Source organism: Anolis sagrei, chromosome X, assembly GCF_037176765.1.
Source record: "Anolis sagrei isolate rAnoSag1 chromosome X, rAnoSag1.mat, whole genome shotgun sequence".
NCBI classification, from domain to species: domain Eukaryota; kingdom Metazoa; phylum Chordata; class Lepidosauria; order Squamata; family Dactyloidae; genus Anolis; species Anolis sagrei.
In genome coordinates, this window is record NC_090034.1 from 30,146,981 (window position 1) to 30,174,418 (window position 27,438).

The 27,438-nt window shown below is 45.3% G+C and overlaps 1 protein-coding gene across 3 annotated transcripts in view; it reads right to left on the reverse strand.

Annotated features, from left to right (window-relative positions):
• Nucleotides 1-3,891: 3,891 nt before the first annotated feature.
• The window catches only part of RPH3A (rabphilin 3A), a 50,858-nt gene continuing 27,311 nt past the window's right edge, over nucleotides 3,892-27,438 (reverse strand). For all 3 annotated transcript variants that reach the window (XM_060786097.2, XM_060786095.2, XM_060786094.2), the window contains 11 exons: nucleotides 27,122-27,181; nucleotides 26,196-26,414; nucleotides 16,630-16,709; nucleotides 16,260-16,334; nucleotides 16,026-16,135; nucleotides 14,042-14,168; nucleotides 13,840-13,896; nucleotides 10,102-10,253; nucleotides 9,212-9,293; nucleotides 8,934-9,030; nucleotides 3,892-7,741 (listed from right to left, as the gene is read on the reverse strand). In XM_060786097.2, coding sequence (XP_060642080.2) covers nucleotides 7,611-7,741; nucleotides 8,934-9,030; nucleotides 9,212-9,293; nucleotides 10,102-10,253; nucleotides 13,840-13,896; nucleotides 14,042-14,168; nucleotides 16,026-16,135; nucleotides 16,260-16,334; nucleotides 16,630-16,709; nucleotides 26,196-26,414; nucleotides 27,122-27,181 — 1,190 coding nt within the window. In that variant the 3' untranslated portion in view covers nucleotides 3,892-7,610. The remainder of the gene's footprint in view (nucleotides 7,742-8,933; nucleotides 9,031-9,211; nucleotides 9,294-10,101; nucleotides 10,254-13,839; nucleotides 13,897-14,041; nucleotides 14,169-16,025; nucleotides 16,136-16,259; nucleotides 16,335-16,629; nucleotides 16,710-26,195; nucleotides 26,415-27,121; nucleotides 27,182-27,438) is intronic.

The following is a 27,438-nucleotide window of genomic DNA, read 5'->3' on the forward strand; positions in this document are numbered from 1 at the left end:
GGGTCACAGTAGCCTGTGGAAGTGGGAGCCAAACTGAAAGCTGCCACATACATACACACACTCACATGTATTATATACATAGATATAGGTGGAGTGATTCAAGCCTTCAGCTTTAGACAATTCAGTCCCAGTGATGGCCGCTGCTTGCTCTTTATGATCCCCTGGCTTCCATCCCAAAATTGGCTTTGATGCCCAACCGGCAAAGCCACTGGCTTGTAGTTCTCCTGCCTCCCCTCTGTCGCACTCCTGCCTTTGCACCTTCTCAGCAAAGAGCAAAACTGTATTGATTCTCGGAGTGACCAAAGCTGTGAATTATTGGCCGTGATGACGAGCTTGGCTGATTCCAAGATGAGAATCGATCGGTGGAGGCAGAGAGCCAAATCTCATTAGTGAGCAAAGAAGCCTCCGGAGCCGCAAACGGGGCATTCGAGGAAGAAGGAGCTTGGCCTGGAGCCAGTAGAAGAGCGGTTCCTTTTGGGAAGGGCACAGAATTGCAAGCGCCCAACAATGTGATGCAGAAAGTGAATGGCAGGCATCAGTTAACTCATAATGCAAAAGCACATGTCTCAAGCCCTGTTTACCGATTGAAATATTGAGAAATTGAGCCTGCAGGGAAAGGAAAGCTCTTTGCTTATGCTCATGCACTGGAGCGTCCCGTGACGCATTGGGTTAAACCACTGAGCTGCTGAATTTGTTGACTGAAAGGTCGCAGGTTTGAATCCAAGGAAGCGACATGAGCTCCCGCTGTCAGCCCCAGCCAACTGCCAACCTAGCAGTTCGAAAATATGCAAATGTGAGTAGATCAATAGGTACCGCTCCGGTGGGAAGGTAATGGCGCTCCATGCAGTCATGCTGGCCATATGACCTTGGAGGTGTCTACGGGCAACTCTGGCTCTTCCGCTTAGAAATGGAGATGAGCACCAACCCCCAAAGTTGGACATGATTGGACTTAATGTCAAGGGAAAACCTTTACCTATGCTCAGAGTCTACCCTGTTTGTAACCTTGTATTGCATATTCCCCATATGATCCCTGGCATGAAAATACAACTCTGGGAATTGGAATCCAAAAGAGGACAAAGATTCAGGCTCCAACTGAAACTCTGATCTCTCTTGCTGCCTGCCACTTGAGAAAGCCCTGGTTCAAGGCGGGGAATAGGATGCCTCCTGCACCCGTATCCAAATAGTTCTTCATTTTCAGTGGCACTAATGACCACTGATATTCCCCTCTGTGTCTCAACTTGTGTTCAGATGACTTGCTACCGCAAGGCCTTACTAGGAACTTCGCCCAAAACCTCATAATAATCCCCTTGCCTCCCAGTGGTGTTTGCTGGGAAGGACAGTGGCCATCTTTGGGACCCTATTGCCATCTGCGGAGCAGGCGGAGAATTGCAGCAGAGTCCTTGTTTTCCTTCTACTTTCCTATGATTGCATAATGGATCTCTGCAGATGGAGATGTATGTAATGCAGAGGCAATGCAAGATCTCGGCCCAAGTCGTGAATCCAAACACTATCCCCAACTAAACTTGGCCTACTGGATTGAGAAAAGGGTTGGCTTAGCATTCCGCAGCTGAGTCGACAGATCTGTTCTAGAAGAACGTATGAGCCATGGTATTCAGTGGATGGTTGCAAAAGCCGGGTTGAATGTGCAGATACATGTCAGGTGTTGCAATGGCCCATTTCACCTTGCATTGCTCATCTTGGCTTTGGTTTTTCTTGCCCTCTTTGACATAAGGATGTCTCAACAAATCCAGGTACATCAGGTTGAATCTCCCTTATCCAAAATATACAGGACCAGAAGCGTGTTGGATTTAATTTTTTTTTCAGATACTGAAATACTTGTTCTTGCATATGCATAGATAATGCAATATCTTAGAGATAAAACGTTGTAAGAAGGCATTGAATGTTTGCCGGTATCTGTTTACACTGTAATCCATTCTGAGTCCCTACAGGAAGGGCAGAAAGTGTTGTTGTTGTTGTTGTTATTGATGCTTTATATTCACCTTCTGTACATAGCCCAGTGACCATTTATGCACAATATTTCCAAAAAAATTACACACCAAAAATAAATTGGTGTCATTCTCTCAGCCTCTCAGGGGGATCATTTCAGATTTGGGAGGATTCTGAATTCAACAATTCTGAATACTGGATGCCCAACCTGATCCATTTTTGTACAAGGATGTGTATTGTATGCACATCATGATTCCCCCCCCCCCCCCTCCAAATCTAATAAATGAAAGTTCTGAAAAGGCAAAAGAAAAATGTAGGAAAACTCGTAATCCCATCCTGGGCAGAGGATGCTTTCAAGGGAATGAAGAGTGGAGCCACATTGGCACAATGGGTTAAACCCTTGTGCTGCTGAACTGCTGACTGGAAAGTTGGCTTAACTGCTGGCCTGAAGGTTGACAGTTCAAATCCACGAGACGTAGTAAGCTCCCATTTGTCAGCTCCAGCTCCTGCCAACCTGGCAATTCAAAAACATGCAAATGTGAGCAGATAAATAGGTACAGCTTCAGAGGGAAAAGAGACACAAAGAGATATTCCAAGAAATCTTGCTGGCCACACAACCAGAAGGTGACAATGCAAGCTCCTCGGAGAAAAGCACCTCCCCAGAGCCAGAGATGGGCATTGCCTCCAGAAGCCGGAATAAAAGGAGAAGCCTCTGCCTTTGTGTTTGTGTGTCTCATTGTATATGATTCTAAAGACATTGAATGTTTGCCTATGTATGTTAATGCTATAATTCACTCTGAGTCCCCTAGGGGAGAAGGGCAGAATATAAATAAAGTGTATTATTATTATTATTATTATTATTATTATTATTATTAGCTATCCCCTGCCATGCATTGCTGTGGCCCAGTCTGGTAATCTGGAAAATAAAGTAATGAGAAAGTGTTGGTTTCTAATATATGTAATTTCTTTATGCTTGTGGGTAAACAGTATTTCTTTTTGTTTCTTTGTCAGGGTTGATGTAGAGATTGTCTGGTTTGCCTACCCTGGAACATGCAACTTATATTTGTCCTTCTTTAGGGGTCCCTTTCAAATCTGATATCTGTCATATACGTATGTGTGTGTGTGTGTGTGAATCATATATATCTATCTATATCTATGGCTGAATGGCTCTTTGTCAGGAGGGCTTTTACTCTGTTTTCTTTCCCTGGTGAAGGGAGTTGGACTGTAGGACCTTAAGGCAGCATTTCTCAACCGGGGGAGGGGGGGACTCCTGGGAGGATCATGAGGGGGTATCAGAAGGGTCGCCAAAGACCACCAGAAAACACAGTATTTTCTGTTGGTCATGGGGGTTCTGTGTGGGACGTTTGGCCCAATTTTATCGTTGGTGGGGTTCAGAATGCTCTTTGATTGTATGTGAACTATAAATCCCAGTAACTATAACTCCCAAATGTCAAGGTCTATCTTCCTCAAACTGCACCAGTGTTCATATTTGGGCATATTGGAGTATTCGTGTCAAGTTTGGTCTAGATTCTTCATTCTTTGAGTCCACAGTGCTCTCTGGATGTAGGTGAACTACAACTCCAAAACTCAAGTCAATGCCCACCAAACCCTTCTAGTGTTTTCTGTTGATTGTGGGAGTCCTGTGTGCCACGTTTGATTCAATTCCATCCTTAGTGGAGTTCAGAATGCTCTTCGATAGTAGGTTAACTATAAATCCCAGCAACTACAACTCCCAAATGACAAAATCAATTATTTTGAGTGATGGTCATTTGTTGGGTTAGTAGATGTCTTGTGGCCAAATTTGGCAGCAATCAGTCCAGTTATGATGTCACGCAAAATGAACAGAGCATAGATAGATAGATAGATAGATAGATAGATAGATATTATTATTATTATTATTATTATTATTATTATTGTATTATTAAAACAAGACACTGCTCCAAGTGAGGTTTTCCCCCTTTTGTTCACACTTTATTGGGTATGACATGAAGAAACGGGGGACGTTACACCTGCATGCAGCAGAAGACCAGCTGGGTTTCTCGAGTCTCACTGGTAACATTGGCTGTTAGATAGTTATCAACTGTTGGTTAAGTTAGTTAGTTACTTATTTTGGTGAGGTTGTTGCATGCTTGAGAGAATGCAATCATTGGAGAGGAGGGGGAGATGGACGGATGGGGATCGGGGAAGCGATTCACTATTCCCGACCCAGACGTGCATGCCTTATTTACAAAGAAAGGAGGAAGAGGGCTCAGAGGTCAAACAGTCACAAACTGCCAAGGAAGGACAAAGGAAGTTAGGACTCAATCTTGAAAAGAGCCAAAGGGATTTTTCCCCAGAAGAGAACTTTCACATTGAGCTTACAAAACAGTATCCCAAAAATGACAATACATCAGACAAAAAGAGAGGGCTCTTGCCAAGAGGATGCTCCCCTAAGGAGGATGAAGCCGAAAGGAAATGAGAAAAATGGAGTTTGACTTAGGTCAGCTGGACTGACATCTCTATTCAGATTCTCTCCTGTCCTATCTTTTTGGACAGCAAGAGTAAAGAGGGAGGGGTGGACTGGTGCTTCCAACGCTTGGCTCAGCTTGGCTCATCCGATGCCTAAACTAACAGCCTTTCCCACAATCCTACTGAATAGCCATAAAAGGGCACAGGGATGTAGGGGAAACCACAAGGAAGAGGCATTGCCTTTCAAATAAGAATGCCCTCCAACAAAATTTTCCTACCCAGTTTGGAGCATCCCAGTCACTTTAAAAGCGTGTTGAGCTTTTAGGACTCGAGTTTCAGCATCCAAGAAAAGGGACCAAGAGGAACGACTGCCAGATATGAATCATTTCCAGCATCTCGCTCTCTGGGATGCTGTAAAATATAGGGAGAAAAGAAAATCTCATTTGGAGGGGCAGGATTCTTCTTGGGGGGCAATGTTCTCCTACTGTGCCCTCCCCAGCCACGGGCTTGGGACAGTTTTAAATCAGATTCAGAGAGCACGTCAAAGAAATCATTCCACCCAATGATCCAGTGGTAAATGCGCTAAACCAGAGGTGAGTAACTGTGGATTCAATGGGCTTACTCTTGTTGGAACTAACCAATAGGATGGAATCATAGAATCATAGAGTTGGAAGAGCAGGGGGCAGGCCATCTAAGCCTGCCCCCTGCTATGCAGGAAAACCACAATCAAAGCAGCCCTGACAGATGGCCTGGATGGCTGGATGCCTCTGTTTAAAAGCCACCAAGGTGGAGCTTTCACCACACTCTTGTCACCGGCAAAAGGAGTCTACACAATGATTCTTCCTGTTGACTCCCTGAAGGTAAGAGGAGATGAAAGAAGAGGCTGAAAAAGAAGAAGTGGAGAAGGAGGAAGACATGTGAAGAGGAAAGTCAAAGAGGAGGAAAGAATAAAAGGAGGCAGGAAGAGAGAAATAAGGAGAACTTTGAAAAGAAGGAAGGGAGAGAAAGAAGAAGAGCAGGAGGAGGAAGACCTTTTGAAGACAGAGAAGACATTCTTTGAGGAGGATGGAGAAGAAGCTTCAAAGGGGAGGAAGAAGAAGAAGACAAAGAGGAGGGGGAGGTGACATTTGAAGACGGAGAAGGTGTTCTTGGACGAGTATGGAGAAGACGTTTCAAAAAGGAGGAAGAGGAGGAAGACAAAGAAGACATTTTTGGAGGAGGTTCAAAGAGGAAGAAGAAGAAGAAGAAGAAGAAGAAGAAGAAGAGGAAGACATTTGAAGATGGAGATGTTCTTGGAGGAGGACGGAGAAGAAGGTTCAAAGAGGAAGAAAAAGAGGGAGGAAGACACTTGAAGACAGAGAAGACATTCTTGTTGGAGGACGGAAAAGAAGGTTCAAAGAGGAAGATGAGGAGGAGGAGGAAGACATCTGAAGATGGAGAAAATGTTCTTGGAGGGGGAGGGAGAAGAAGGTTCCAAGAGGAAAAAGGAGAGGAGGAGGAGGAAGACATTTGAAGACTGAGAAGACCTTGTTGGAGGACAGAGAAGAAAGTTCAAAGAGCAAAAAGAAGTGGAGGAGGAGGAGACATTTGAAGACGGAGAAGATGTTCCTGGAGAAAGATGGAGAAGGTTCAAAGAGAAGGAAAAAGAGTAGGAGGAGGAGCATTTGAAGAGAAAGAACAAGGAAGAAGGAGGAGGAAGAAGTTTTTGTTGTTGCTGCTTCTTAAATGCATCATAGGCTTGAAGCTACAGAATTTCTGAAACTGAGAACATGAGGCCAAGAGAAGCACTTTTCCCATGCCTTGCCAATCTAGGAACGGGTAGCAGAGTTAGGAAGTTACGTGGGAAAGAGGTCGCTCAAGTGCCACTGCAAGGGCACAGAAGACGAAGAACACCAGGTTTCATTGCCAACATCATTGGTTGAATTGAGTTTCCTTTCCATGAGCTGCTCATACTGCCAGGTCTGATGGATCCCAGCAACTGTTGCCAGGAAGGGATATTGTTGCTACTTCCAAGTTCCAGCTAAAGGAGAGAACTTTGGGCAGACCAAGGAAGAAACCTCTTGACCAACCATAGACCAAAGTGGACCAGGTTGTCCTATCTGACATTCTCTGAAACCTCAGGTTTGGGTTTCTTCTTCAGTCTGTCCTCAGCCATTGCACACAAGCGATGGAATAGGAATGCATGATCTGGCAATGCTTCATCCTCTGCCTGGTGGTTTTAATTCTGAGAAGCCCTCCTAGAGAACACTAGCCCTCCGTTTTGTTCAGAAAATTCACAAACCATAGGATGCAAGCTGAGTAAAACATTTCCCAGACAAAGATCATTGGCACGGAGATGGGCCTTGCCCAACAGGAGCAAATGGAAGACCACAACTCAGCTTGGGTTGACCTCTTCGCCCATATAGTTGTTGACTAGGGATGTCTGGCCTTTCCAGGTTCAAGGGTTGATATGAGAAGTTGCCAAGAACCACATTGAAATGAAAGGTGGCCTTCTCTGGATTACTAGAAAAACCGGGGATGAAGCGATGCTACAAATCAGAAAGACCCCCTCCCCCCCCCTGCAGTCCCCCAAAGCAGAAACAGTTCTTTTTTGCTTAGATTCCCAAAGACCCACGCGATCCAGCCGCTGTCGCCGTGGTCGGCATCGTGATCGGCTGCCCCCATGCTCAAAGCAGTCCGATCCAAGACCCATAGCCGTGCATTTTTTTCCCTGTTAGCAATGCTCGAAGTATCTCAAGGTTGCAAAGAGGAGGCAAAGAAGGGACATCCGCATGCAGAAGGTGGAAACAGGAAGAGAGGGGCCTCAGAGATTCAAGGACACTTCGAGAACAGATGCCTTTGGCAAAGAGGAGAAAGCACACTGGCATTGGTCAGGGACGGAGAGGACGGTGGTCTTTTTGCTGCCGAGAAGCAAACGCCAAACTCAAGATTTTCAGTGCTATTGCTTGAAAAATCTATACAGAGGGGGAGAAGGCAGGGCAGATGGGGGAACAATACAAACCAGAAAGGGGAACCAGTTTGGCACCCTTGGGTGGGGACGGCAAAGGAGGTGGAAGAGGAAGAGGAGGAGAAAAATGCTGCTCCCATGATGGAGGTGGGAGACAGGGGCTCTTTTGTTCCCCTCCGGGAGCCAAAGAAACATTGATGCATTGGAAGACAGGATGTTGGGGGGGGGGGGGGTGTTACTGGGAAGGAGACGGCACAGGGGGTGTCCCCTAGTCACTTGAGACGTGGTTCTCGTTCTGTAAGGCATGCCAGCGCTCAATTTTCTTGTCCTTGTTCTTCAGGCACTCGTACCAGTGTTTCAAGCGCTCACCTTTGGCTGTGATGCCCAGTTGGCAGCCACCTGGAAAAGGGAAAGTGGAACAGTTTTATCCAAGACTGGGCCTGCTGGGGCTGAACACCAGGAGTTGTGTCACCTCCAGAAGTTTGGTACTTCGGCTCCCAGAAGACTTATGATGACTATAATAATGATGATGAAATAATTTCAAGCAAATCATGATTCTAGTGATACTACTACTACTACTACTACTACTACTAATAGTAACAATAACAATAACAATAGTAACAATAATAAGATAATGATAATGATAATGATAATGAAACAGTATGATGAGGACTATAATGATGATGATGATGATGATGATGATGAAATAAATAATAAATAATAATATTAAATCAATCAATTGGAAGTACTAAGCCAAGAGAAGAAGAATTCTGGGAGTTGAAGGCCAAACGAACTGGAGGGCCAAGGGATGAAAACCATTCTACCATTCTACTGCCCCTATTTCTAGAGAGGCACATCTTCATCAAGCTCTATTATTATTATTATTATTATTATTATTATTATTATTATTATTATTATTCTATCCCCCACTTTATCTCTCCCGCAAGAAACTCATTTACAAAAAAATACTTTGGCCATGGCTGCATCTATACTGCAGTTTGACCCCACTTGAACTGCCATGGCTCAATGTGACAGAGTCCTGGGAAGTTGAAATCTGGTGAGATTCCGGCACTCTTTGGCACAGAACGTCAACTCCCAGGCTTCCATAGCATTGAGCCATAGTGGTATCAAACTGCACAATGTATCTGCATAGTGGTATCAATTCCACAATGTATATGCACTCCATGTTTCCCCCCATTGAAACTTTTTTTTAAAAGGTAAGATTTTCAAAGGCTATTTGCAGTTCAGGACTTATTCTGATCATGGTGGTGGGGTATAAAGAAAGTTTATTATTATTATACCTGAAGATGCTGAGAAAGTCACATTTTCTGTGCAGAAATGCTGTTCTCTGTACAAAAAAGGCACATTCCGGCTGTTCATTTTCTGCACAGAAAAGCCTGCATGCATTTTGGGGGCAGAGAATAAGCTTCAGACAGCAAAGATTCTCACCTCACTAGGATTCCCTGACATTTAAGAAATCATTTTTAAGTCAACTGTATTGAATTATTTTAAAAATTCTATCTGTTTGTACATATTGTTTATGAATTTCAAAAATCAAACACTTCGAGACGTCGTCCCTACACACACTCACCAATATAGTCATTAGATTTGCCAATGTCATAATCCCAAACCGAGACATCGAGCTGTTTCTTGGCCAGATCACTGTGCTTGATATCATAGAAAAATTCCTAGTTTTGGGGGGGAAGGAAGACAAAGAATGGTCACAGGCTCAGAAAGGGTGCTTCCAGGAGAGAGTAGTGGAGTCATTCTCTCCCAAGGAGCAGGGCATATCATGCATGTTCATAACCTATCTTCTAAAGCAGCCTATCCGGACCCCAGGCGAGAAGGAAAAGGAGGCTGCGTGCTCACCTCATTGAACTCAGGGTTTAAAGTCTTCTTCTTGATTTGCGTCTTTTGCTTGGCTTTCTTCCCCATGTCAGGCTTCAAGCAACTGGGGAGGAAAAAAGACAGAATGGGCTTTGGTACAAGCGAGAGGGCCGAGATGCTGAAAAGGAGCAAAGGCCAATGCTGTTGCTTGAGGACCAGCCAAAGGGAGGGACAGAAGGAGGAGAGAGGAAATTCCCACTAATATTCCAAGTAGGCTTGTGCATGGATTCGGTTTGGTCGGTTCCCTTTGGCCAATCTGGCTTGTTCGGCTGGTCATAATGGTAAGGCTCTGTTGCCATGTTTTTTTCCGACCAAAATGGCCCATGTGGCTGCTAGGCATAGCTTCTTCCTTTCTATTTGGGAGAAAGCGGCACATGCTTCCTTAACCCCATTCCTCAAACCCAGGCTCCCTCGAAAGGAAGAAAGAAAATGAGCCCAGGAAGTGTGCTTCCTTAACCCCATTCCTCAAACCCAGACTCCCTTGAAAGGAAGAAAGGAATGGGTCCCAGGAAGGATGCTTCCTTAACCCCGTTCCTCAAACCCAGACTCCCTTGAAAGGATGAAAGAAAAGGAGCCCAGGAATGGAAAAGGGAGCCTTGTAAGTTCCCCATTCCCGTCAATGGGCCGGATCTTCACAGATCTTTCAACTGCCTAGCTGAAAACAGATTTTTCCATTAGCTGATTTTCGAGAGGCTCCCAAAAAAACAGATCTGGGTACCCAATGAAATTCAGATACCGATAACGGATTGCCCTCCAGCTGAATTGCACAAGCCTAATTCCAAGCCAATAGTCTCAGGAAACAGACGAGTCCCCATACTGAACCCCACTAGCTTTATCCTGGCCATCACGGAGGGACGGTTTCGCTTGCGTACATTTTCACAAAGGGGTCTGAGTAGCCGTTGGCATCCATGGCAGCCAGGTGGACGCAGCGGATGATACCGACAATGAGCCCCCCTTTCTGGGTACTGTACATGAGAGAGACCAGGATCTTTCCCCGCTCCTCGACATCCCCACCTTGGTCCATCTGTGAAGGAGGAAAGCAAAGGGCAGAGAAGAAAGAAAGTCTGTAATCAGGCTAGTAAATGCTCCAGAAAAAGGGTACTCTGTGAAACAAAAAAAAAACTGTTTTGGGACAGCATAGTCAGAGGCGGCCCTAGGTAATTTTCTTTTCTTTTTTTCATTGATAAAAGTTTAATGTAGACTTGCTTATAAAAATGGGTGTTGAGGGAGAAAAGAAAAGGAAGAAATTACACCATACATGGGCATACCCTAGGTAATTTTCAATGGTAAGCAAACAGTATTTTGGTGCCCCCCCCCCCCCCAAACCAATCACTGATATATATTTTCTGTTCATCGTGGGAGTTCTGTGTGCCATATTTGGTTCAATTCCATCACTGGTGGAGTTCAGAATGCTCTTTGATTGTAGGTGAACTATACATCTCAGTAACTACAACTCGCATATGTCAAGGTCTATTTTCCCCCAAGAGCACCTCAAGAGCGCCCCTGGGAAAAATCAACTATACTGCAAATACTTCCTTTGCGTAATGGGTTGAGCCGCCCCTGGGCGTGGTAAATCTGGAGGGGTTGAGGACCTCACAGATAATCTTTTTTAAAATTCCATTTTTATTAATCATTTCCAAATATTTTTCCAGAGAGTGTGGTAGGGAAAAGGGAGCAGGTTACTTGTGCTAGGGTTAGTAAATTAAATCTTAACAAATATCCAGAAAATCGATGAGGGGGAACAAAAATGGTATAGAGAGCAAGGGGAGAACATTACCTAACATTTAATTGTGTGACAGCCAATTCTTGGCCTCTGTTACCCAAACACTTATAACTTGTGATGCTAAAGTTTTGCAAGTTCGATATATTCCTCAAAGAGAGGAATATTTTGATCTTCTGTTAAACCTAACAGTCTTATCTTCCTGAACCTTCTCTTTATCTTTTCTGTCTTGTTCCACATTTCTTGTCTCCTCCTCCTTTTATTCTTCTTAAAAGTTCTTCTTGATTGTTCCTGTTAATTGATTTCTTCGAACTCTCTTGTTCAGTTTTGTTTATTGCCAAACATAATCTTAAAGAGTTAATTGAATTAATCTGTTTGTTAGTAGGTTAGTATTTATGTGTACAAAATAGATTATATATCACTATCTTTCTTCCCCCTCTTTTTTTCTCTACACAGATTTTATGCATTTATATGCAAATAATCCAAATCCAAATTAGCAGGTACTAGGCCTCTATTAAGAGGTTAATATATAGTATCTAATCTATACACTAATAAAGTGTCCTCCATAACACAACACTGCCCACCACCCAAGTGAAGGCTTTCATACAGGGATAATTTCATCATGGCATGGCCTGACTTAGGAAGGAAGTTGCGGTGCAGGGCGTCCCCCACCACCATTCTTGCCTCAGGGGGGCTTCTTCCTCCCAGAAGCCCCCTTGGATGGTTGGAAGGTTTCCCGCCAGCGGGTCAATTGACCAAGGCTGCCACAGGCTCCCCAGCAGGTACTGTGCCTGCAACACCTGATCCATCCCACCCACCCTGCATGCGGTTTATGTTTTCATCGGTGGTTAACTTTTGTTGTTGTTTACCTTGTCCTGGTTACCTGTTAACAGTTACTTGTTTGTTTTGTGCTTCTTGTCACAACTCCTTGTTGGCGTGGGGCATGGGCCCTGGATCTGGTTTGGTACCCCCCCCCTTAGTGGAAAGGGGGAACGCCTGGTGGTCCCAGGGGTGCCGAGTTGTGTTTGCCCGGTATTGTGCCGGCGGCACCCTGGCTTTGCGGTATCAGATCCAGGACCCATGCTTGGCTGCCAACCCTTGTTCCTGTTATCAATAAATGAGTTGTGGCCATTGTTCATCCCAGCATCATGTGTGAGTGTACTTCTTGGGTTGGCTGTGGGAGCACACGCAACTAGATTTTAAGTGTTTCCTCCACCACAAACATCTTACTCTGTCAGACTCTCTCCACTGGTGTGGAATTTGCATGACCCTGTCCACTGCTTCTCCCTTAACCCTTTCCTAACATTTTCTATGGCACACAACTAACAGCAGAATTGATCAGTAACTGAACATACTGGAGAGGTTTGGGGGAACATGATGGAAGTTGTAGTTCACCCTGCATCAAGACAGAGCACTGTGACCCCCACCAGCAATGGATTTGGACCACATTTGGCACACAGAATCCTCATGACCAGCAAAAAATACTGAAGGTCTTTAGGGAGAATTGACCTTGATTTATAGGAGTTGCAGTTCACCCACATCCAAAGAGAACTGTGAAGACAAATAATGATGGATCTGGACCAAATTTAGCATGCATGCCCAAAACACCCTAATTTGAATACTGGAGGGGTTTGGGAAAGATCGGACTTGATTTTAGGGAGTTGTAGTTCACCTACAGCCAGCAAAACTATGAACCCCACCAATTATGGACCTGAGTCAAACTTGGCATACAGAACCACCATGACCACCTAAACACACTAGAGGGGTTTGAGGGGACTGACCCACCATGGTGGGAACTGTAGTTCATCCTGCAGCCAGAGTGCACACGGAGCCCATCAATGATGCATCTAGAGAGCAAACTTGCCCAACATGACAAACTTTAAGCACTGATGGAGTTTCAGGGGGTTAACCTGGCATTATGTGAATTGTAGTTCACCCACAACCTTACCCATTTTGTAGAATAAGAAAAATACTTTTTCAAATAACTCAGGCAATGCCAGCTACCCAAGCTAGTATATATATATAAAGTAATAATCATATTTTAAACCAACAAGTTAAAATCCCATTCTTCTCTTATATAACCAAAGAGTCTTGGAGGCCAATGCATGGCCTTAGGACCACCTCTTATCTGGTGCCAGGTGACTAGCAAATTGAAAAATACATTGGTTGGCATGGCTCCTGTCATCAAAGCAGGATTTCACCTTGGATCCGTGCAGGTATTTTGTTTCTTCAATGTGCGGGTTGGTATTCCTTTTCTCCTTCCGCAAAGACCCAAGTTTCCCAACTTGGGCTCAGTGTCTCTCTCCAAGAGCTAACCCCAATCTTTCTTGCCACACAAAGATCTCTTGCAATTTTCAAATGAAGCTTGACTCAGAAACATTAGTTTTTGGGGATTCTGAGAGTTTTTTTTTTCCTGGCAACGGACTCCAGGCATAACTCTTTGGAGGCTCTGCTAACTTCCGAAATTCTACTTGCTAGTTTCTGACCAGCTCCACTCGTATAGCTATCAATAAAGTAAAGGGAAAGGCCCTACACATTTCCAGAGTAGTTCTGAATCCCTGACAAGCTCAACATGGGGATTTGTCATTGCCATACTTCATGGCTCCAGAGAACAGAGGTGGAATGCACATACAGCCTTCCACATTGGTGAGCCACCACTCACATCATCCCTGGAGTGATGGGAATTAGGGTGCCCCAACATATAAAAGGCCACCTGTTCCCTGGCTCCATTAGGCCAGGTACAAACCTCACAATCTGGTCAAAACATTGATTATTCAAAGGGAGTGCCAACTTTTGAAAGGTGGACTGATTAACATTGCTTCTTGCCAGCTTATCTCTGGTGGTGGAAAGTCAAACAAAGCTGATCTGGGGCAGTGGCAGGAGGCCTTACCTCATCTTCGTACAAGGCCATCCCACGTGAGGAGCCAGTTGTTCCACCCCGTTTCATCTTGACATTGGCATGGGAAAGGGAAGGAGAGAGAAAGAGTACCATTTAGCCTCACCATCATGTCAGAAGGGATCCCAAAGGCCATCTAGACCAATCCCTCCACCAGGGTAGACAGCTATGAGAACGACAGGCAGCAGTGACTTACCGGAACGACTCTTTCTAAGCAGATGTTGAAATTTTTCTTCTGGTTTGGCTTCACCTTCTTTAAGGCCACTCTGGTCTCACCAATGAACTCATTGTGGCCAAACTTGTCCTCATCGCACACTGAGATCCTGGAAGGAAGAAGCGACAGCCCCAAGATTGATAGGAGATTCCGGAAAGAAAGAAATCAGGATAATTCCAGGGAAGAAAGAACCTGTTGTAGTCTGTCAAGCATTAGAGGATTTTTCTGAATGTTCAGAGGATGAGGGGGATGATGGGTTCTAAAATGAGGCATCTGTGAATGTTCAGGGGAAATTGCAGGCAGACGAGGCTGAAGTTTAGAATTCTTCAGATTGTTCTCGGGCAACAGGAGAAACCGAAAATACCAGTTCCCTTGAGGAACAATCTTGGAAAGATGGGAAGGTTTCAGGGGAGTGTAGATTAAACTTGAGAACGTAGAGCATGAAAAACAGGCAAACTAGATATTCCCAGAAGATTAGGGATAAGACCTTGAAGTCCATGTGTATTAGGCATGATGTCATGGGTGCCTGGACAGGCTTAAATTAAATTGTTTGGTGTCAAGCCTCTCAGAGGAGACAACATTGCTGTTGGGTATTCAGTCTCTTGTTTATGTTTATCCACTATATTGCAGAAACTTCCGCAACAAAAAGGGGGCTGTCCAGACAACATTCTGGAGAAACCCAAATTAACCTGCCACAAATCAGGAAACCCCTGGTTTGTGGCAAATTAATTTGATAGTGGGTTTATTCCGTGCCTTCTTAGAAGGCGCAGGATAAACCCGCTGCTTCAGTTGTCTGGACTGCTCCCTCAAAAGTGCTGGACTTTTGAGGGAGTAGTCCAGACAGTAGTCCCGTGTTTTCCAGGCTGATTCAGCCTGGAAAACTGTGAGGTCTCCAACCCCCTCCCACAAAACCCCCCACAAAACCCTAAAAAGTAAAAAGGAAAGTTACCGGGAGCCATTTGGATTCTCCTTCTTTCTAATGGAACATACCTATGACACCCGAAATGAAGTGGGGGCCCAAATCACTCCTGGCTCCCCCTATGTTTTTGTGCATCATTGGTATGTTCCCTCAGGTAGAAAGAGAAGCCAAATGGCTCCTGGTGAGTTTCCTTTTTATTTATAGGTTTTTGAGGTTGGTTTTTTGTTGTTGTTTTTTTTGATGGCCACACATTCAGGGGCGGCTCAAACCATTACGCAAAGTAAGCATTTGCAGTATAGTTGGTTTTGCCCAGGGGCGCTCTTGAGGTGCTCTTGAGGTGCTCTTGGGGGAAAATAGACCTTGACATATGCGAGTTGTAGTTACTGAGATGTATAGTTCACCTACAATCAAAGAGCATTCTGAACTCCACCAGTGATGGAATTGAACCAAATATGGCACACAGAACTCCCACGATGAACAGAAAATATATATCAGTGATTGGTGGGGGGGGGGGGGGGCACCAAAATACTGCTTGCTTACCATTGAAAATTACCTAGGGCCGCCTCTGCACACGTTATCCTGGAAGTATTCAGGATAGCATGTGGACAGCCAAAGGGGAAAACCCATTCCCCCCCCCCCTGCCTTTGTGGGTTTAAACCCCTTTTGGAGCATCGCCCCAAGTTCCTGGTTCCTATATTGTCAAGTTTCCTGTTTTATGTTCCTGTCTATGCTTATGTACCTTTGGAGGATTTACCTTGGAGATATTCCTGTGTTCATGTTCATGGAAATACCTTTGGATTACTTCTGTATTCTTGAACTCCTGGATTTGGGGGTTTACCCTGGCATTTTTGCATTCATGTTACTGAATCCTGGCTTATTGCGTATATTGCATTTTATATTCTAATTGTGTCTTTTGGATTTGACTGTTTTTCCCCTTTTATATTTTTGCTTCAATAAATATTTTATGACTGGATCACTGGACTCTGGTGTGGTGCTGGGTGAAAGGGTGTCTTAGTGCTAGGGTGCAACAGTGCTCTCCGAAAATACCTGAGCGTCTTCCTCTGCATGTCCTCATCGGTGATGCCATGGTACACCAAAGTCTCATTCCAAACCGGATTTCGGGTGTTCCTCAAGGTCTTGGTCCTCAGTTTGTTTGACTACCAAAGACAAAGCCATTGAAACAGGCAACAGATTCGGACACCTATTCCGCCTACACTGCACAACGGCAGCACTTTGGTACCTCTTTCCCTACCTTGTAAATGTGGGATCCTACAAACTCACCTTACTGGCCCCCGGCAAAAGATGAAGTTTCACGTAAGGATCTGCCAGCCCATTGGAGTCCATTGGCTTCAGGCCCTGGGCAGGAAGAAATAATAATAATAACAAGAAGATCATAAACATTCTGCAGTAATAATATTAATAATAATAATTTGCTAACATTGAGGCCGCAGATCATATTTTAGTTCTTGCGGACCACTGGTGGTCCATGGATCACAAGTTGGGAACCACTGCTCCAGACCAATACTTCAACAATGGTCCTTCGGTTGGTTGGAGGTTTTGTCTCCCTGAAGTCCAAAATGCCCCACGGACCAAAGGCTGGGGTTGGATGTTCCCCTACAATGAGTAGCTGAACTGAGGGGGTCCCACACACCTTGGCCTTGATGAGGGTGCACTGCAAGGAGCTCTTGTCTTGGTCGTATAAGAGGCTGAACTCCAAGGCGCCCAGGGTAGCTGAGGAGAGAAGGGAAAGAAGGCTTTTTGATGGGTTCCCAGTTTTGTTGAAAGCAATGGATGGCCCATGGCGACATGCAGCTCCTCCTTTTTATTTTGGACAATGGAAATCTCCATAACCTTTTGGAGATTTTATGATCTTTGGAAAGGCATGGTCTTGTTAGACGTCACAACCTTTTGAAAAATGATGCCATAACATCTTTGTAAAAAACATGACCTGTTAGAGTCATAACCTTTTGGGAAAATGGCATTCATGCAAGGCAATCAGGATTCTCAACTGTTAAACGGTTAAACAGCTGTTAAACTTAAGTATGTCTATGAACTGTTAGGGACAAAGATATGCCAATGCACAAAAACATATCTTCTATACACATAATAAAAGTGAAAATATGTATGTGTGTGTGACTGGGATGTCTACTTACAGTCAGACAAGCTCCCAGAAACACAATCCTGCCTACCACTCATAGAATCATAGAATCAAAGAGTTGGAAGAGACCTCATGGGCCATCCAGTCCAACCCCCTGCCAAGAAGCAGGAATATTGCATTCAAATCACCCCTGACAGATGGCCATCCAGCCTCAAGTGAAGGCTTTCATATGGGGACCATTTCATACTAGATTTTATGGGTTTCCTCCACCACAAAAATCCCAGTGTTTCTTACTCTCCCCATTGATGTGGAATTTGCATGACCTCACCCACTGCCTTTCCCTTAACACTTTTCCATTCTTTTCTATGGCACACAGCAAACAGAGGAATTGATCAGCAACTGAACATACTAGAGAGGTTTGGGGAGATTTCCCCATGATTTATAGGAGTTGTGGGTACTGGGATGTATAGTTCACCTGCAATCTAAGAGCACTCTGAACTCCACCAGTGATGGACCTGGACCTCACTTGGCACACAGAACCCCCATGACCGACAAAACATACTGGAGGTCTTTGGAGGAATTTATAGGAATTGTAGTTCACCTACATCCAGAGTGCACTATGAACCCAAACAAGGATGGATCTGGACCAAACTTGGCATGCATACTTGATATGCCCAAATTTGAATACTGGTGGGTTTTGAGAGGAATTGGCCTGGACATTTTGGAGTTGCAGGTACTGGGATTTATAGATCACCTGCAATCAAGGAGCACTCTGAATTCTACCAAAGATGGAATTGGATCAAACTTGACATACAGAGCCACGACCAGCAAAAAATACTGGAGGTCTTTGGGGAAAATTCGCCTTGATTTGGGGAAGTTGTAGTTCACCTACATCCAGAGAACCCAAACACCAATGGATCTGGGCCAAACTTGGCACGCATACCTGGTATGCTGAAATTTGATTACTGGAGGGGTTTGTGGGGAACTGATCTTCCTTTCTGGGAGTTGTAGTTCACCCAAATCCAGAGAAACTGTGACTTCCACCATTTTTTTCATGTCAGGAGCGACTTGAGAAACTGCAAGTTGCTTCTGGTGTGAGAGAATTGGCTGTCTGCAAGGACATTGCCCAGGGGACGCCCAGATGTTTTGATGTTTTACCATCCTTGTGGGAGGCTTCTCTCATGTTCCCACATGGGGAGCTGGAGCTGACAGAGGGAGCTCACCCGTGCTCTCCCCAGATTCAAACCTCTGACCTCTCGGTCTTTAGTCCTGCTGGCACAGGGGTTTAACCCATTGCGCCACCGGCTCCTACCTCCACCAATGATGGACCTGGACTATACTTGGCTCACAGAACCCCAGGGGCGGCTCAACCCATTACGCAAAGTAAGCATTTGCAGTATCTTTGATTTTGCCCAGGGGTACTCTTGAGGCGCTCTTGGGGGAAAATAGACCTTGACATATGCGAGTTGTAGTTATTGGGATGTATAGTTCACCTAAAATCAAAGAGCATTCTGAACTCCACCAATGATGGAATTGAACCAAATATGGCACACAGAACTCCCACGATGAACAGAAAATATATATCAGTGATTGGTTTGGGGGGGGGGGGCTCCAAAATACTGTTTGCTTACCGTTGAAAATTACCTAGAGCCGCCTCTGCAGAACCCCCATGACTAACTCGACCTACTGGAGGAAGTTGTAGGGACTGACTCACCATAGTGGAAGTTGTAGTGTACCCTACAACCGGAGAGCACACTGACCCCACCGATGATGCATCTAGAGCAAACTTGCCCAACATAACAAACTTGCCCAACATAACTACTGATGGAGTTTCTCGGGATTAATCTGGCACAATGTGAATTGTAGTTCATCCATAACCTTAGGTCTTTTGTACAATTAAAAAAATGACTTTTTCAAATAGCCCGGGCCACGCCAGGTACCCAGGCTAGTATGTGTATATAGCAGAGTTTCAGAAGTATTCTTTTAGTCACCCAAAAACATCCACTCTCCCTTAAAATATATTTGCCTTTAAATCATGCTCTCAGGAGACAAAAATAAGCAGACTTCTTTAAAAGTAACTAGTTGGTTTACTCATGTATTCAGCATACAGGTACTTTGCTTATCAATCCAGTTACAGATAGGGTTTGAAGTAGTTTCTCTGTACAGATAACACAGGGAATCTGTCGTATAATCAACAGTCCATAATCCAAAGCATCTCTCTGTTCTGAGAGTCTAAGAGAGTCTCTGTCTAGTCTGAAAGTCCAATGGAGTCTGTACAATCTGAGGGACTGAAAGCATGCATCTGTTTCTACTGAAGTCTGAAGCATACTGTTCTGAAATGGAGTCAGAGTTCTGAACAAGCCTAGACCTGATCACATGGTTTGCAGCCCCTCCCACACCAAAGAGTTAAAGAAAAACTACAAAACAATACACACAGATACAATACAGTAAGCAATTATATACATACAAATAACTAGTGGAGGCTTGAAGAAGGTTGCCATTTCCAACATTTAGGCATCCTCCCAAGCATATGCCCAGAAACCCCCCATATATTATATTATCCCCTCATCTTCAAACCCACTGCTGAAAGCCCCTCAAAAGTAACTGTGTGGTTGACCATCTACCCACTCAGTACTCTAAAGGTCCCAGATCCCTTTTGATCCTGGACGCTAAACAGGGGTAACCCTGGTCAGTGTTTGGATGGGTGACCACCAGGTGCGATAGGCCACACAGCACCATCCCCATAACTGTTATCGAGCCCAAAATGACCCCCCCCCCCACTTTATTAATGAGATTATACAACTGCGACCTGCAGCAGGGAGTTCCGTAGGTCCTCCCAGGCACCAGTGGAGCCACTGGTGGCCACCCTCAAACTAAAGGGACTCAGCAGTAGCCAACGACCCCATGGAGAACTCCACAACCAGCTCCTGAACTTCACTAATAAAATCAAACAGGAAAAACCAGGTTTTCTATATGCTATTTCTTGTCTATTTTCCCACCACTAAATTCAAACCACTTCTGGGTTCCTCGCACCAGCTGACGAAACCAGGAAAGTCACTGCAGACCTACTGCAGGATCTGCGCGTCCTCCCCTACCACTGCCACAACCTTATAAAACACCATTTTAACATATAAAACTAGATCCTGCCTCCACTGGGTTCCAGGAACTGCCTCCCTTTAAACCATGGATACGGAGGCCCATCGTTCCTCCCCCTTGTATCCGTGATCCTGTGCACCAGGGTTTTCCCGACCCCTCAACACCCCTCATCTAACCTACAGCTCCCTAGGAGCTCCAGCTCTCGCGACAGCCCCACAGTTACCCTCTAGCCTTTCCTTTCCCCAAGTAACTACCGAACCCATAATCCCCTATCTAACACTGAGACATTGATCCCACCAGTATTGTTTTGTACCTAGGTTGGGCATGGGGACCCTAGAAGTCCCCACAAGTCCACCAATCTCCTGTGTATGCTTTCTCATGCCCATAAGGCCACTCTTGCCCGTGGGACCCTCATGTGCATAGAATCATAGAATCATAGAATCAAAGAGTTGGAAGAGACCTCATGGGCCATCCAGTCCAACCCCCTGCCAAGAAGCAGGAATATTGCATTCAAATCACCCCTGACAAATGGCCATCCAGCCTCTGCTTAAAAGCTTCCAAAGAAGGAGCCTCCACCACACTCCGGGGCAGAGAGTTCCACTGCTGAATGGCTCTCACAGTCAGGAAGTTCTTCCTAATGTTCAGATGGAATCTCCTCTCTTGTAGTTTGAAGCCATTGTTCCGCGTCCTAGTCTCCAAGGAAGCAGAAAACAAGCTTGCTCCTTCCTCCCTGTGGCTTCCTCTCACATATTTATACATGGCTATCATATCTCCTCTCAGCCTTCTCTTCTTCAGGCTAAACATGTCCAGTTCCCTAAGCCGCTCCTCATAGGGCTTGTTCTCCAGACCCTTGATCATTTTAGTCGCCCTCCTCTGGACACATTCCAGCTTGTCAATATCTCTCTTGAATTGTGGTGCCCAGAATTGGACACAATATTCCAGATGTGGTCTAACAAAGCAGAATAGAGGGGTAGCATTACTTCCTTAGATGTAGACACTATGCTCCTATTGATGCAGGCCAAAATCCCATTGGCTTTTTTTACCGCCACATCACATTGTTGGCTCATGTTTAACTTGTTGTCCACGAGGACTCCAAGATCTTTTTCAACGTACTGCTCTCGAGCCAGGCATCACCCATTCTGTATCTTTGCATTTCATTTTTTCTGCCAAAGTGGAGTATCTTGCATTTGTCACTGTTGAACTTCATTTTGTTAGTTTTGGCCCATCTCTCTAATCTGTCAAGATCGTTTTGAATTCTGCTCCTGTCCTCTGGACTATTGGCTATCCCTCCCAATTTGGTGTCGTCTGCAAACTTGATGATCATGCCTTCTAGCCCTTCATCTAAGTCATTAATAAAGATGTTGAACAGGACCGGGCCCAGGACGGAACCCTGCGGCACTCCACTTGTCACTTCTTTCCAAGATGAAGAGGAAGCATTGGTGAGCACCCTCTGGGTTCGTCCATTTAACCAATTACAGATCCACCTCACCGTAGTTTTGCCTAGCCCACATTGGACTAGTTTCCTTGCCAGAAGGTCATGGGGGACCTTGTCAAAGAAGGCCTTCCTGAAATCCAGACACGCTCCATCCACGGCATTCCCCGCATCTACCCAGCTTGTAGCTCTATCGAAGAAAGAGATCAGATTAGTCTGGCATGACTTGTTTTTGATAAATCCATGTTGACTATTAGCGATGACTGCATTTGTTTCTAAGTGTTTGCAGACCGCTTCCTTAACAATCTTTTCCAGAATCTTGCCCGGTATCGACGTGAGGCTGACCGGACGGTAGTTGTTTGGGTCATCCTTTTTTCCCTTCTTGAAGATTGGGACCACATTGGCCCTCCTCCAATCTGCTGGAACTTCTCCCGTTCTCCAAGAACTCTCAAAGAAGGTTGCCAATGGTTCCGAAATGACTTCTGCTAGTTCCTTCAATACTCTTGGGCGTAGTTGATCTGGCCCTGGGGACTTGAACTCATTAAGAGCGGCCAGGTATTCCTGGACGACTTCTTTCCCAATTTGGGGTTGGATGTCCTCCAATCCCTCATCCACTCCATCTTGCTGAGGTTGAAGACTCTCTTTTTGTGAGAAGACCGAGGCAAAAAAGGCATTAAGTAGTTCTGTCTTTTCCCTATCCCCTGTCAGCATTGCCCCATCTTCTCCTCGAAGAGGTCCTATCGCCTCCTTGTTTTTCCTTTTTCTACTGACATAAGAATAGAAGCCCTTTTTATTGTTTTTAATGTCCCTGGCAAGTCTGAGCTCGTTTTTTGCTTTAGCCTTGAGGACCTTTTCCCTACAGGTGTTGGCTATTTGTTTGAATTCTTCTTTGGTGATTTCTCCCTTTTTCCACTTCTTGTGCATGTCTCTTTTGTGTCTTAGCACAGTTAGAAGTTCTTTGGACATCCATTCTGGCTTCTTTGCACTTGTCCTATTTTTTCTCTTTGTTGGCACGGTTTGCAATTGCGCCTTGAGTATTTCACTCTTGAGAAATTCCCATCCATCCGTAACTCCCTTGTCTTTTAGTATCTGTGTCCACGGAATGCTGCTCAGCGTTTCCTTCATTTTTTGGAAATCAGCTCTCCTAAAGTCCAAAATGCGGGTTTGACTTGTCTTAGTTTCGGCCTTCCTTTGTACCTCAAATTGCAGGAGCACATGGTCACTTGCCCCTAAGGATCCTACTACTTCAACCGCATCGATCAGGTCCTCTGCATTTGTTAGTATGAGATCAAGAGTAGCCTATCCCCTTGTTGCCTCTTCTACCTTCTGGACCATGAAATTGTCTGCAAGGCAAGCGAGGAATTTGTTGGACCTTGTACTCTTGGCCGAGTTTGTTTTCCAGCAAATATCAGGATAGTTGAAATTGCCCATGACTACTACATCTCTTCTCTGTGCCTGTTTGGTCAACTGTTGGCAGAAGACTTCATCAAGTTCTTCCTCCTGGCTTGGGGGTCTATAGTAGACGCCTACAACGACATCTTTTTGAGTCCCAGTTCCCTTGATTCTTATCCAGATGATTTCAAGCTGGTTTCCCAGATTGCTGTCTTGAATCTCTTCTGCAGCATAAGAGTTTTTTACATATAAGGCTACTCCGCCTCCTCTCCCCTTTGTTCGGTTTCTGTGAAAGAGGTTATACCCCTCGATATCTACATTCCAGCGATAGGAGTCATCCCACCAGGTTTCAGTGATCCCTATGATATCATATTTGTGGTGTTGTGCTAAAAGTTGGAGTTCATCTTGTTTATTTCCCATGCTCTGTGCATTAGTGTAAAGACATGTGAGCCCCTGAGATCTTCCCTTGAGCTGTTTAATTGGGATTATTGTGCTTTTGGTACTTGGTCCTTGTTGTGTTTGTGCAGCCCTCCGTTTAGCCTTCTGGTGATTCCCAGACATTATGGGTAAAGTAGTGTTCGCAAGGCTGTTGTCCCCCTCCCCCGGTGGACCTAGTTTAAAGTGCGTCTAATGAGGTTTGCGAGTCTGTGAGCAAAAAGGTGTTTTCCTACTTGTGTGAGATGCACCCCATCCCTTGCCAGTAGGCCATCCTCCTGGAAAAGGAGGCATGTCTCACCTCTCTTGTTTTCCCACACTACTTACTTTTTCTCATCCCTATAAGAGGATTAAAGGAGGAAGGATCCCCTTGGAGAGGCTTATGTGCCCCAATCTGTGTGTGAACCCCAACCCACGGGGACAAGGCTTCCAGCAGGGATTGCCACTCTGGTATGGAGTTTGCAGTTGGGGAAACCATGCCACTGTCTTTAGAAAGGCCATCCCTCCCCCTTTTTAATTCCCAGTCACCAGGCATTTATCTTTCCAAGGATGGACAATACTCTCTGCAAGGACTTGTATGGGAGTTCGGTGCTCAGGGCGCTGTGTTCAAACAGGACTGAATACATAAGGGACAATAAAGGTTTCAGAAGACCCATCGGGGTCATCGTGCTTGCACATCAGAGATGTTTAATCCCATCACAGGTCATTCTCTCGCCCATTATTCTGAGACCTGACAGCCTCTCTCCAACCATTGGACGCAAGGAAATCTACATCAGAGGCAGCTGGTGCCCTCCCATTGGCTGAGGCGCGCCAAACTCCCACCTCTCCAGGGAGCCCCCACTGACATCATGCCAGCTCAGCCAATCACAGCAAAGCTGGGTCCAGATGGGAACAGCAGGAATTTTGAACCTGAGATGTATAAAAATGCATGTTCTGTGTTATGTATCTCAGCTTATCTTTAGTGGGCTACTGCAAGCTGGCATTGCTTCAGCTGACTTTAGCAAAATCCTCGGTGACTTCTCTCCAGCTTGATGATCATCACATGCCCTAGTCCCCTGACCCCCACACCCACAGAATGGGGCTGCCTTCCTTCTTTCCCCACCAAATATGGCCCCTTTTTTGTATGTGTTTTAAACATTCTTCCCAATCGATGCCCAGGGTCTCTGTGGGATCTGGTCCCCCTGCACCTTTCATGTGTCCCTGCGTATAATAATAACAATAACAAAACTTTATTTATATTCTGCCTTATCTCCCCAAGGGGACTCAGGGAAGATTTCAACAAACAAAAAGGCACACATTCAATGCCTCAATAACAATAAGTACAAGTGTAATAACCCAGAATAACCCCACATAAAAAGAGAGCTAAACATGACATCTATCACTTAGATAAAAACATAATCTATCAAAAACTATAGCTAACATAGAAAGTGAACATAAGACATCCAAATTACTTTACAAAAGCCAACAAAGGTTCAAAGTATTGTCGAAGGCTTTTATTGCCGGAATCACTGGGTTCTTGTAGGTTTTTCGGGCTGTATGGCCATGTTCTAGAAGCATTCTCTCCTGATGTTTTATCTGCATCTATGGCAGGCATCCTCAGAGGTTGTGAAGTTGTGAGCATACAACCCCTCTGTTACGCCAGCTCCACTGGCTGACAATCAGCTACCGAGCACAATTCAAAGAGCTGGTTTTACCCTTTAAAGCCCTAAACGGTTCTGGCTCAGACTACCTGTCCGAACGTATCTCCTGTTACGAACCATCACGAAGTTTAAGATAATCTGGAGAGGCCCTGCTCTCAATCCCACCGCCATTGTAAACACGATTGGTGGGGACAAGGGACAGGACCTTCTCAGCAGTGGCCCCCCATCTGTGGAACTCTCTCCCCAGGGACATCAGACTGGCCACCTCCCTCCTGCCCTTTAAAAGGAAACTTAAGACTTGGCTATGGGACCAGGCATTCGACCATTGAATAGCAGCAAGTGGAAAGAAGACTTAGTTAACTTGTGACAGTGAATTGACCCAGACTTGGATTTGGTTTTGAACTGGCGTGTTTAATCAATTGTTTTTAACTAACCGTTTTTAATGTTTTGCATGTATTTGTTGAATGTTTTATGATGGTGATGGCATTGCATGGTGCTTGTTGTGAGGCCGCCCTGAGTCCCCCCCCCCTCGGGGGGGGGGGTGAGAAGGGCAGGGTACAAATGTAGGAAATAAATAAATTGAAGGATGTCGTCTTTCCTAGAGGAGACACATCTCTAAAGGAAACTTACTAGCCAAACCACCTCTGAGCATTCCTTTTTAAAGAAACTCCTTAGAAATCCCTGGGGTCGCAATTTGTCAATAGGTGACTTGAAGGTACATCCACCTATTTTTCTTTTTCTGTTTATTGGGTTACACACACATAAATGGAAGAAGAAACTTGCAGAGGCCTTTGTTTTGTTTTGTTTTTGTTTTTCTTTCTCTTTCCTGATGAATAATGTATATTTTCCAATGTGGCTTTTTTTTTTCAAGGAGAGGGACATTCTCTTCTATGAGCGAGAGAAAGGGCCTCATCCAATCCTTCCCTCCCCATTACTTATTTACCAGCCATTAAAAGCACTTAGTGAATCCTCCAAAAAAACAGCCACCATCATGTGAAAAAAGGGATGGCATTTCAAAAGGCCTGGAGCAGCTCGCCCACTTTTGTGAAGAATCCAACAGTTCGCCAAACAGGGGAGGAGAACCACAAATGCGGTGGCAAAAGGGGAAGGGGCTGTAGACTTACTGGCTTCGTCGGAGTCATAGCTGTTGGCCTCGTCCTCATCCTCGTCTTGTGGAGGTGGCCGGGAAGGAGTTGGCGCAGCCGGTGCGGCAGCAGCTTGGGAATACGGTGCCACCTGCCGCATGGGCTTCTCTGCCATACCAGAGCTTGGGTGCTCATCCCTGGAGGGGCCTGGGGTTGAATAGGCTGGCTCAGCCTGGGTGGGAGCCATTGAAAGGCTACCTGCAGGAGAAGAAACAAAAGGGCTTGGAAAAACAGCAAATATTGGTCCTTCGCCCCTGCCACAGCCATCCACCCCTGCCCTCCATTGTAGGCCGAGTTGTGTGTGGTTTGGTTCCGCACAAGGGAGTAGTGTGCCACCGGGTCCCTTTCACCCACAATCGGTAGACTATATTTGATAAACATTCAGCAGAACATTTCTGAGGGAGGCCAATGAATCCGGGCATCTGTCTTCTTTAACAAAATGAGCCGATGTTCTAAGTGTCCATTCTTCTTCAGCAAAGAGTGCAAGCTGTAGTTCCCCAAGGAAAGCTCTCCTTGGAGCAGAATACAGATTTTGTTTTTAAGCATGCACAGAAGTTGTATTCTGACCAGGAAAGCTCTCCAAGCTGCGCTTTGAGTTGGACAAGCGTGTTTTTTTTTCTCATTTGGGAAGGTAGTCCAAAGGGAGAGGGAGAATTTTGCAGCCCCAAAGTGGCATTTTCCTGTACTTTGCTCCCTTGTCTTGGTTCCGTGCCAAGGTTTAGCTCTGGCGACTCTAGAAGCCAATGTGTATGTACTATTCCAAGAAACGCTCTCGCCCAAAGATTCCTCCTCAGTCCAGCTTGAGCTCCAGAGGAGGCGGCTGGGGTCGAGAGATGCAGGAAGCCTGAAGGTACCAACGTCAACCCTGCCACCCCCTTTGTGGGAAAACTGGACTGGCATCTCACCTTGCCTTTCTGGAAAGCGGCCAGCGGGGCCCGGACCTTGTCTGCCTGCTGTGGAAGGAGCTGTCAAGCCAAGAAAATAACCCATCAAGCCATTGCATATCCTTCAGCATGTCCAGGATGAAAAACAGGATACATGAGGCCAAGCAAAGTTAGAGGCAAACATTATTCATAAGGCAGAACTGACAAGCTAGGAGAGGCTGCTGAAGTTTGTTTTTGCTTGGACTGACTAGAAAGGAGAGGATTAATTCCCCTCCTCTCCCCTCTGCTGAGTTTGCAGCAATTGAAGAAGGCAGAACGTGGAAGGAGCAGAGAGAAAC